The sequence below is a fragment of the Erithacus rubecula genome (assembly GCF_903797595.1).
Source record: "Erithacus rubecula genome assembly, chromosome: 5".
In the NCBI taxonomy this organism is placed as follows: Eukaryota; Metazoa; Chordata; class Aves; order Passeriformes; family Muscicapidae; genus Erithacus; species Erithacus rubecula.
In genome coordinates, this window is record NC_136687.1 from 48,507,513 (window position 1) to 48,519,653 (window position 12,141).

The 12,141-nt window shown below is 38.9% G+C and overlaps 1 protein-coding gene across 2 annotated transcripts in view; it reads left to right on the forward strand.

Moving 5' to 3' along the window:
- TSPAN5 (tetraspanin 5) overlaps positions 1-12,141 on the forward strand; it is an 86,248-nt gene that overhangs the window by 63,777 nt on the left and 10,330 nt on the right. For both annotated transcript variants that reach the window (XM_079307104.1, XM_079307103.1), the window contains exons 3-4: positions 9,335-9,481; positions 11,249-11,419. In XM_079307104.1, coding sequence (XP_079163230.1) covers positions 9,335-9,481; positions 11,249-11,419 — 318 coding nt within the window. The remainder of the gene's footprint in view (positions 1-9,334; positions 9,482-11,248; positions 11,420-12,141) is intronic.

Genomic DNA, 12,141 nt, shown 5'->3' on the forward strand with positions numbered 1-12,141 from the left:
AAGCAAGAAAAACCCACCAAAGTTTAATATGCATTAACTCAGGCTCCATACAGTAGTCTTTTAGATTTCTTTTTAAATTGCAGTTAAAATAAAATACTGTTTATTGGTTTAAAACATGGGTTTTTCGTTGAAAAATGGTCATGTTTCCCTTCTTGGACTGTTTTATTCTATAGTGCTTAGTATGGAATGTTTTAGTTCATAATTATAACAATCAAAATGCTGTATAGGTATAGCTGAACTACAGAGCTTTTTAGCACATACAAATTTGAGTTTTATAGAAGCACTATGAAAAAATTTACTTGTGTCAAACTTATTTGAGTCCTTTATTTCACTCAGCTCTTTAGAGGAAAAACAGTGGTCAAAAGCTGCTGTGAGCAGGATCAAGTTGCAGGTCATACATAGGCCCTGTATTATTTAGTGGGGGGCAGATCAGTTAGATCCCAGATGGAGTTTTTCTTACTGCTGATGAGGAGTTGAAAATGAAAGCCAAGGAGGTGAAGCCCAGGGCTTGAGAGATCTGTAACATAACTGAAAAGCACTTCTCTGGGTAGGCTGCTGCTTGCCTAAGGCTAGGATGGATATCCCTTAGGCATTGTGGGCTGTTGTAATGGTACACTGTATGACAACAAAGCAGCTTGTCAGAGAGGGGCCTGGGGTCCTGGTGTACACAAAGTCATACCACAAGCCAGCACAGTGTCCTTGTGACAAAGAAGGCGAATGTGTCCTGGGCTGTACTAGGAGCATTGCCAAGAAGTTGAGGGAGTGAATTCTTCCCCTCTATTCAGCACTGGTGAGGCCACACCTGGGCCAGTTCTGGGCTCCCCAGACCAAGAGGGATGCTGACATACTGGAGAACTCAGCAAAGGACTGAATAGATGATTAAGGTACTGGAGCTTCTCTCCTAAAAGGAAAGGCTGAGAGAGCTAAGGCTGTTTAGTCCAGAGAGGAATAGGCTCAGGGAATCTTAATGTATAGAAATACCTGTAGAAATAATGCAAAGAGAATGGAGCCAGGCTGTTTTCAGTGGTGCCCAGTAACAAAGGCAATGGAACAAAATGAAACACAGGAGGTATTTCCCTTCACCATCAGCGAACACCTGTTTTTTTATAATGTGAGGATGACCGAGTACTGGCACAGTTTGCCCAGAGGTGATGTGAGTTAAATCTGTCTGTTCAGATTTTTCCAAAGCAATCAGGATATTCGTCCAGAGCTAGGTGGTCAGATGACCTCAGCCATTCTGTGAAGACTTGCTGCTGTCCCAATTAATTTGACTTTATCAAACTTGAACTTGACACTTCTGTTGTGTAATGTGTAAATTTGTAAGGGATTTTTACAGGAGCAGGTCTTCAGGATTGCTACTACAAACTTTATTTGGTGATGGGGAGGATTTTGATTAACTTCTGTTTTGAATTGTGTAGCTTTATATTCAGCTGTGTGGTTTTATAGCCTGGCCATCAACTTGTATATACTTTTGTTGCTTCACGGAATCTTTTCAATGTAAAAAGCTAGTGTTCCAGGCCACATTAAAACTGCAGGATATAAAAAAATAATCCAGGCTTTACAGGAGTCCTGCTGGCTGCTGGTTAAAACCAGTTTGGGACAGATTTGTGGACTTGGTGCCTAGTTTTTATTTTTTTGCTAAGTTGGCTTGAATTCTCCCCTTTAAACTTTCTTGAGAAGAGGAAAAGTACAATATCCAGTCTTGTGGCCTTTCTTAGGGCCTTTGCAGGGAGGCAAAAGAGCTCATTTGTCAAGTAGGCAATAGAATTGGCTTGACAGCCAGTCAGCCAGCCCTAAACAAAAGCTGGGCAATTAGCATTCTGAGCCATGAACCTGAAAGAGAGCTGGGGGTGGGTGCAATAAATCTGGGCATGAATAAAGCTATCTATACATGGTGGTACTGTATAGCTCACAGTCTCACAGTGTTTTCAGGCATGCCAGGCTTGGGCTTGTACCATTAAATAGTTCATCCATGGCAGCTGATTTTCACCCTCCTCCTGCAACAGTGATGTGAACATTGTTAACATACAAAGAGTCTGTGCAAAACCTCAAACTTACTGCACTTTTGCACAGCAGCAGGGGAAAAATGTTTCTATTTCATTGTTTTTCTTAACCACTTCAAGTCATGTCTTCTGTTGACTCTTTAAAAATAAACTAGACTTGTACAAAATGTCTATTTCCCTCTGTGGTTGTATATATTAGATATTGTGGTCTTAAGGCTGTAGTGTGATACCAGTAGATGCTTGGGAAAATAAGCTTCCTGGCTACTTGCAGGAGATTTATATTCAAGAGTAGTGAGCTTCTGATTAATTGCTTATGTCTTCTGAGACCCTATGAGATTGTCCATGGAGAGGGACTGTGGTTCTGGTGCTGGTGCTCCTAACTCCTGAGAAGGAGGTCGCAAAAATAAGAGATACTAAAACAGTGAAGAAATCTTTTAAATTTTGTTAGTTGAATTTAGTTTGTATATAAAGTTGACTGAAATTAAGAGGGAGAAGTGAAAGAAGCTGACTATGTGCATGAGTTTGACTTCTCAGCTCTTCCAGTTAAATCAGCATAGCAGTAATTTGCTTCAGCTCAGAAGTCAAGTTGTGTGCAGTTTGGAGTACCAGTCTGGTGCTTCATGGTATTAGTGAGCAGGAGCTCTAAATCTGGATCTGGAGGTTTGAGATAGGCTTTGATTGTCTAAGGTGATTTAGGTCTGCTTTGGTGTTCTCGGACAAGCTGAACTCTGTACATGGAAACAATCAAAATTTGTCAGATCAAATCTGTCTCTCCTTGCCCCAAAGTGCAAGTTATAGTTGCTTTCAATAAAAAAAAACCAAAAAACAAAAAACAAAAAAAAAAAACCAAAACCTCACTTCTCTGATTATCCCAGTGAGTGGCAGACTATCAGGAAGGAGTGATACACTAGTCACTCCATAATTGTTGTGCATACATGTCTATTACACAGTTCTTCTAAAAATTATTGCCAACAAGGAAACTGCACATATCCTGTGTTCCTTATAGGCAGAAGGACACCCAAAGCCTCTGTCTTTACTCTTAGACAGGCCTGTGCGTAGATTTTATAGGACTGGAGAAGAGAGGAGAGGATCCATTATTACACTTCATTTAAATTTCAGTACAGGCAGATGCATAATCTAAACAGGCAGGCTCTTAAATGGTTTACTAGTGTTCTAATGCTTTATAGTCATTAATCCTGAAAAGTCTAAAAATCTCTGTCTTGTATGTGTTTATGCTAGTTATTCACCTATTGAACTCTGCTTTGGACAAGGAAGCTAGACTAGTTCTCCTCCATTAGACAGTTGAAAAATAAAGTTCTGCTATTGCTGTTTGCTGTGGGAAATGCAAAGCCAACAAAAGTCAAGGAAATAAGATTTGTAAACATCCCCCACCTAGTTTCTTGCTTGCAGAGACAAAATTTTGGAGTAGAATTAATTTGGCATGTTTCAGTGAGTATTGTTCTGTTCCCTATGTTCATTTGGATGCACAGCATGGAGGAATTGCTTGTAGTTTATGACTAACAAAGCAGAGAGACATTTTTCTGTTTTAAAATAATGCATTTGAAAATACTTGTATTTACCATCACCTCCCAGATATTAGTTTGCCAGTGATATTAAGTCCTGTAGACAAGCAGCATGAAAAGGCTAAACCTCTGTTTGCAAAATTGGATGTTTCAGAAGATCTTGTATTGATATATCTTTTTCTGATCTTCTGCGTATCTTGAGTGTATGGTGGGGGTTTTTTCGTAGTTTGGTTAGTTTTGTTTGTTTTGCTTTAGTTTTTTCCTCCCAGTTATGAGGTATTGCAGCAGAGAAGTTTTTTTTGTTTCCCATCTTGGAGGAAATGGAAAATAAAAATAGCGTATTTCTCTCATCCTCCTGTAGTGTTGAGAACTCCCCTTCTTTTATATGCATCCTGTGGACCAAACTCCATGTACACTCATTGTATCACCTCTTTGTTTCACAGGCTGTTGATTCTTCTAAGTTGTCTCTGGCTCATTATGCCTTGAATTTTCATTACTGGGTCAGCTTTTCAAAATTGCTGCTGCCTGCAGTGTTTTCAGTTGGAGCCATTCTCTCTTGTCCTGCAGTTTGCTACTGTGCCTGTTACAGCAGCAGCTGTTCAGCAGCAGCTGATCTGGAAATGTCTCTGGTTTGTTAGTGCACTTGTGACTCCCTTAGGAACCCAGGAATGCATCAGATTTTGTAGGTGTGACAGCACTGGGTCACTGCTCCAGCTGAGATGCGTGTTTGGTTTTGGACTTGGCCTGCAAGGGCTGTTGCTGCTGAATCAGGCAGTGGGGACCAACAGGAGAGGAAGTGGTGTTGAAGATTCAGCCTACACATTGCAAGTTTTGAAAGGTTTTTTGAACTTTTCTACCTAGTTCTAGTGTGATCTTGTGGACTGAGTGCCTTGTAGTGGTTGGAGCATGTGTTGTGTTCCAGGGACACATCTCCATTTATAAGTAATCCAGTCTGTGTGCCCTGAGACTGTTCCTGGTGTGAACTGAAGCACAGCTTGATTATGTTCACTTCAAAAGGACTGCTGGATCTGACCTGAAATATTAATGTAGATGTGCACCAAAGGCAGGAGCTGGAGTCATGGATGTGTCTCTGGAAAGTAGTACAAGCTGTTCTGATGATCTTAAAGAGTACAAGATGGTGAAGGGGTGAGGTGTTCACCCTTACTGCTTTTGTATGTAACCGTAACTTCCTTATTCTTTATTACTGGGATAAAGGCAAGCTACTGTTCAGCTCTAACATCAGGAGCAGCATTCATGAGCTCCTGTGCTCAAGCCCAGTGTTTTCTCTTTGCCTTGTTCTCCCTTAAGCTATACATGTGATCCTGCTTGTTGTGTGGAGGGCTCTGGCCATGAGGAAAACATGACATAACAACAGAGGACCTGTCAGGCATCTCTCAAGGCTTTTTTTTCCTACCTGTGCTCACATACCAGGAGGAGAAAACTCCAGTTCTGCAGGAGTTTTTGTTGTGCTTGGCTTGGTTGTCTCATATTTCTTGGTTGGTGGAATGCACCCATGTGTTGAAGAAAAGAGCCAGGTCCTAACCATTTAATGTGATTTCTCCTGAATTTGGGGTGGGGTAGAAATGTGGGTTCAGTCTTTCCTGTTCCATCCGTGCATCATTATACCTTACTGTACATTTCACAAAAAAGGGAGCACTTTTTCCACAACTTTTATGTTACTTATTTTAGTTCACTTATGGATGATGCTTTTGTTTTGCTACACCAAATAAGTTTTTGCCTTGTGTTGAATTAAAATGCTAAATAGTGGCTCATGGATTGTAATGTACAATAGGCTATGGAGGGTGGAGGAACAGAGCAAACAGATGAGCTGGAGATGAGCCAGGGAACATGTCCTGCTGGCTCTCCTTGTGGGACTATAGCACAGCCCTGGGTTGTTACCATAGTGAGATGTGAATTACTTGAGCACGTAGCTTTGTAAAAACAAAGCATTTTTTGCCAAATACAAATTACACACATGCCTGAACTACCAAGAAAGTGATGTGCACGTACCCCAAAAATAACTGTACCTCAAGACAAGAATGCATCCAGAGAAAAAAATTGTTCCTCCTTTTAGATGTTACAGTATCAGAGTACTCACAAAGGTTTAACAGTCCTGGTTGTAGTGGGCAACTGCAGTAGTGTTGCTGAGGAGAAGTACTTTGCATTTGTAGAAAGCCTTAAAGTATATCTATGGCTGACTGCTGAGCCTGAGGATTCAGAGCACATTGTGGAGTGTACAGTGTTAGAATATGAGATTACTCAAGCACCTCTGGAAATGTTTCTTTCTGCTTTTGGCTAAAGATGGGTTGAGGACAGAATTGGTCACTACCAGATGTTTGTACATCTGTGTCAAACTTTTCCCAGCAGTAGCTGTTGAAGCAAAAAAATACTTGATATTGTGGTAGTAGGTGTTATAAGCATTATAGAAACTTGTAGTGGATAGGAAGAGTATGTACCTAGAGGACTGTACATTTAGATGTTAACAGTATAAAGTGAGATATTATTCCCCAGTTGTTTCCCTGCTGCTTGAAGCAAAATACACTTTTCTTCAGGGTATTGCACTGCTGCATCTACAGGGAGCGTGTTTGTAAGTGTCCAGAGTACAAGAATGGAAAATTGTATTCTAAGCAGTAATCTTCTATCAGACTACTTCTGTGTGTCTCGAGCTGTAATCACAGAGCATTGTCTGTGTTTCTCATTCCCACTGCTAGCTATTGTTTTATTGACAAAGCCTCTCTGAAGATTGTGTATCCTGAGATGTCTCTCCAGAATACTGATAACTTGCGGTTCATATGCCGAGAGCATACGGAGTACAAACGAGAGTTAAGCAATATGTGCTTTGCATTGTCAGGATGTGCTATTTGGGCTTTATCCAAGCTAGGCTTATGATTGCCATATGTGGACTAGCAACAGATGCACATAAAGGTGCTTTCCAAGGACAGCAAACAATGGCAAATAAAGCCCATGTTGTTCTATGCAGTTTGTGTTGGATCACAGCTACCCTGAGGAGTGGCCAGCCAACATGTGGCATTACAGACTGCTAAGAGCCTGGCAGTTCTAGAAAATCAAGTAAAGGGAAAAAGGGCAGGATTGGAAAAAGAGTATAAAACTGGCTCAATTAATTTTATTGCCATCAAATTTAATGTGACTGTGACAAAATGCAAAGTGGTTCTTACTACCACTTTTGTATTATGATTGTTTAACAGTATTGTCCAAAAATATAAGCTGAATTTTATTTGAATTTCTTTTCATTTGAATTTTACTACTTTCGTATGGAAAGAAGTTAATTTAGCTCAGTAATTTGCTTTGAGTTTTTTTGTTGATTTATTTGGGTTTGTTTGCTTTGTTTTTAAAGAAAGAAAAGGTGTCTTATGAAGAGAGACTTAAATCTTCATATTTTTTTTTATTTTTTTAAAAATAAATACAAGTAGAAACAAAGGTAACATCCTTTCTCCAGTGAGTAGGTTTTTTTCACTCTACTATACCACAGTTCATTAATTCCAAAATCAGCTAATGTTAAAAGAAAAGAGTAATAGTGTTTGCTTTAGGGCAGAATTTATTCTTATCTTATAGCAACTATTTAAACATTAAAGGACTTTAAAACTTTGTGAAGAAATTATTTTAGTAGTTGTTTTTCCCCTTGAGGCAGAGCGCATGCTTCTTGACTTATGAAGAGTCAAGGCCTTGATTTTTACAAAGGTTTCATGTTGTTGGATTATCCTGTTTATATTGCTTGTTATTCTTAGTTGGAATGTTGCCTTGGAGTTTTTTTCTATGACAAATATAATGAAACAGAAGTAGTGGAAAAACTTTTGCTCAGGTTGATGTAAATGTTAATGACAGGTAAGTGTTCATTTCATCTTGGTGTGTATCGTCTCCTCGCTGAGATGGTACCAGAAAAAAAGGGACAGGCCAGCTGCTCTGCTTTGATTGCAGTGCTGGTTTTGAGTTGTGTTACATTGTTCCTTACATCTCTTTTTGCTTTTTTAATGAATGACAGTAAGGCTAGTACTGTATGTGATGTAGGCGGAAAGTGATGAATGTGATTTTTTTTAAAAAATTTTTTTTCATCCCTCTCAGGCAATAGCCTTTTCTAGTAGGAGGGAAAAGAATATACTTAGAGGATGTTATTCATGCTGTTGGATTATTGTTTGTACTTTAGGATTGAGTTGTAGTCAGATTTTTCTTTGAGTTTTGGCCTTTTCTAAGGCTCCTCGATGTGTGCATTGGTGAAATTCATATGTGTATTTTATCTACCCTGTCCTTGTCTGCAGAATTAAAAGCATTGAGTACTGCCTTCATTTACTACTTGCTCAAGTTTTGCTTGGGAAACTCTGTGAAAGTGGTTGCAGACTACATGAAGTCATGTGTTAGGGATATTGGTTACATGATAATTGATAAGTTTTGAGTGGTCCAAAATGTGTATGTGTGTGTGTAATCACAGGTCTAAAGACACAGTTGTGAACAAATGTTACTTTAAACTTCTGGAAATGAGGTTATGGTGACTTCCCTCTAAAGTGTTGTTGTTTTGGAACCATTTCAAAGAAACAAAGGGGTATGAACAGGAAGAACAAAAAGGATGTACCATAGAGTTTTGCAGATAAAGAGCTATAGGTGTAGAGATCTCTGCTGCTTCTCAAGCTGCTTCTCAGCATCATGCAGGAGTTAGAGGAAGCAGTAGTCCAAAGCACTCAGCCTGGGTTCAGACTACTGTGAGAAAACACAGCAGTGTGCTTTGCATTGACCTACAGCACTGGGGAGGGGAATGAAGAAATAGTGACACTTCAGCATTTTTTTTTTCTGCCAAAAAGCCTTAGGAAAATATAATTGTTCCTGTGCAAACTCACTGGAATAGGGTAAACTTTGTACTTGCTTCATGATACGACCCATCTGTTCAACATCAGCCAAACTCTGCCTGAAATGTGTTCAGAAAATTAAAATAGTTCCTCAGGATTACTGGTGTCGCAACCCAAGCTTTGCTTCCAAGGCAAAAATGGCATTACAAGCAGACTGTGTTGACTGTCATATATAAAACACAGCATATGTGGTTTAACATATGATAGGTCTACCCTGAGTTAGTGTAAGTCGTGTCCCAAGACAAGTCCTTAAGTTGTCTTTCATCCTACTAGCTGACTTGGATATTTTCAAATTTTTCCTGCTAACTAATTAGTCAGTAGCCATATTTTATTTCTAGAATGAGGTTTTGGCATTGTAGACGCCTGAAGTTGAATTGACCAGATATGTAGTTTGTCAAAGTTTGTTGAAAATTTTTTTGTTGAAAATTTTTTGTTGCAATATGCTACAGCAACCCAGGAGCTCACTTCTAATTTCTGACAATTGCTGTAAATACTGAGAATAAATGCTTAATTCAAGGTGGTTTAATTGCTTTTAACTATTTTTTCTCTATAACATGTAACTATGTGTTTACATCCATTTATGTGATACATAAAATGCATCTCAGCATAGGTAATAAGAGTGAGTTAAGTTTTGTTCAAATATCTGTTCTGAGTTTCTGACAAACTACATCTTATAGCTACATAAGCAGAAGATGCCCTGTGAGTTTCTTAGAGAGAATTCTTCAAGAACATTTTGTTGCTCATGAACATGTTGATTCAGAAATATTGCACATAACTGCATCTTTAATCTCTTTTTGGATACAAAGATTTTCTTAATTGTGTTTTCTTGCTGTATGGCAAAACATTTATTTTGCTGTAGCCCTCTTCCTTTTTAAGAAGAGAAATGCAGGCAGAATTTGTACAACAAAAAGCTGAACATTCTTTTTATCCCTTGGCATTGTCTCTTTCTCAGGGAGTGCTGTCCAATATCTCCTCCATCACTGACCTGGGAGGCTTTGATCCTGTTTGGCTCTTCCTAGTGGTAGGAGGAGTTATGTTCATTTTGGGATTTGCAGGATGCATTGGAGCTTTACGAGAAAATACATTTCTTCTCAAATTTGTAAGTATCTTTTGCAGCTGTGACATTCTTTATTTATGTAGCATGCCATGTTGTCTGTTCTGCTTAACTGTGTGAAGTTTTTAAAATGTATTTTGGAGTGGAAGGTGTTTTCCAGTGTCAGAGTACCAGGAAAGCACTTAGCTTTTAACACATTACAGCTCTTCAGTTTCTGGTGCTTACTGGCTGTGTTTTTTTTCCTTTAAAGCTCAAAACTGTTGGTGGTAAGAATCATATAATGAAAGTACTGCTTTTCATATGTATGTAACCTAACGTTTTGCTTCCCTGTCACAAAAAAAGAGAAATGTCTTGTAAGAATCTGCACGTTGATCTTGGAGTCCATAACAAACTTCCTGTGAAATATGAGGGGTGTAGATGAAGCAGTGAATGTGACCCATGTGACTTGTACAGAGGACTGATCACTGTTACAATATCCTCAGCCTGGCTGATATCTTGAGTCCATGCCATTCGGCTGATTGGAAAAGACTTCATTGCTTTCAGTGCTGAGGCCTGAGAAGGACAAGGGGAGGAGCAAGTGTCCAGGATGCAGAAAGAAAATAGAGGTTTTCTTGAGTTCTGGGCTGGGTTGTTGGTTAGGGACTGAAGATGTACCTCAGAATGCAGAACTTCTTTAGCTGTGTAGCCACGTTCAGTGTTTTGAAAGACTGTGACTTTCGAAAATAACAGTCATGTTCACTTTTAGATAAATTGATGATTTATAGTAAAGAAGATTGTTTCCTCCAGCACTCCCATTTCCAGAGATGGGCACAGCCTGTGGACACAGTTGTGACTTCATAACCATTAACTGTTAATATGTACATGAAAAAGCTTCTAGTGAAATAACTGCCTCCAAGTGACACATTTGGCTCCCACAGACATGTTGTATAAGGGGAGGAGGCAATTGAGAGTCACAGTTCTCAAGGCATTTCTAAAGCAGCGTGTAACACTTCTTCTTTTTCTTCTTCCTTGCTTCTCTTAGCTTGCCTAAAATGAACCCATCTGCTGTACCAGAAATAGCTTCCTATACAGCAGCTGCAGGAGAAATTAAAAATGTATCTGAACACACACAGAGAGCATATTAAAATGAGACTCAAAGGCACAGTTGCAAAGGGGATGGACTTCCAGTATACCAGGAGTCCTGTGTGGTTTAAAGCAGTGTTGACTCAGTGGAAATGCTTAGGGAAAGTGGCAGATCATTAGTAATGCCTTTGGCATCCATTGCATTTGCATTAATCATAGCAGCCTCATTTGGTTTTAATGTGGATGTGAGTCATTTCATAGACATTCCGCTCCGACTTAGTCATTAATTAATTTCTGCTGTTACCAATTTCTACTTTGTCTGCTTAGGCAAAGCTTTACCAGTGAGAGGATCTAAAGCAAAAGTCACGTAGAAAGCATTTTACTGGCACTATTGGTTGTTTATGCCTTCTAAAATGTAAGTGCCTATGTAGAAATTGAAGATGGGTTTTCAAGGGCCCCACATGTGATGCTGTGTCTTGAAATTTACAGTAAATTCTCTTGTATCTCTTTGAAAATCTCAGTGAAATGTCCAAGATTTATTAGCATTTTTGTTCTTCATTAGAATAGAATTAAGATTTCTGTGCTACAGCTCCAATAAAAATGGTGTGTTTTTAATTTAAAATTTCCTATGTGCCAAAATGGCTTGAACTTACACTGAAAGAGATAAAGCCTTATCACTAGATATAATTGTGAGCTTTGAAAAAGTTTAAGTCATAAAGGAAAATAATTTTAGCCTTTTTTTCTTCATAGTTCTCTGTATTTCTTGGAATTATTTTCTTCTTGGAGCTCACTGCTGGTGTTCTAGCATTTGTTTTCAAAGACTGGATAAAGGACCAGCTGTATTTCTTTATAAACAACAACATCAGAGCGTACCGAGATGACATTGATTTACAAAACCTCATAGACTTCACACAGGAATATGTAAGTTGAACTATGTTTATTTTTTGGTAAAGCTTACTTTTAAGAAATGCCTGCTCTTACTTTTTACTTTCCATCTTTCTTCAAGGAGCAACAGAAATATTCTACTATATTATGCTTTTGAATATGTCTATATTTGTTTTTATAGAACTTCTGCAAAGATACAGCACCTGTGTAAAGTGGCATTATTGATATATGACTAAGACAAGATGGAGAGCTGGGGTGACTTTTCTTGAGGACTTAGAGATAGTGTGTCAAATGGACCAAGTTAATATATTTTGTTGTAGAAGCTATCACATCTGTTTAAGAAATTACTCTTTTTCTAAGCTTTGTTTGGTCCTAAGATGAATGGTGGTGTAGTTCTAGCAACATTAGAAGTGCTACACCACACTGCAGAGTGGCAGAGGTATTTAGTTGGTCCAAATGAAGCCACAATGCTATTTCTTTTGAATTAGACTTAACAGAATTAGCCTAATGAAGTGGGTGACTTGTAGAGTTCTTGCAGGACATCTAAGTGATGCCACATCTGCACATAGGAGGGAAGGGTGAAACCAGTGGTGTGCCTGTTTTGCAGGCTAAGATCTGTAATTTATCAGTGCATGTAAAGAAGTCTTGCACTGACTTGCACACAAGATCTGCCAGTACCTTTCCTCTCCAGTACTCAGTTCTGGCCTGTGCTGATGAAGTCCTCTTTGAATCTGACACTGTGTGGCTGACATGGCTAA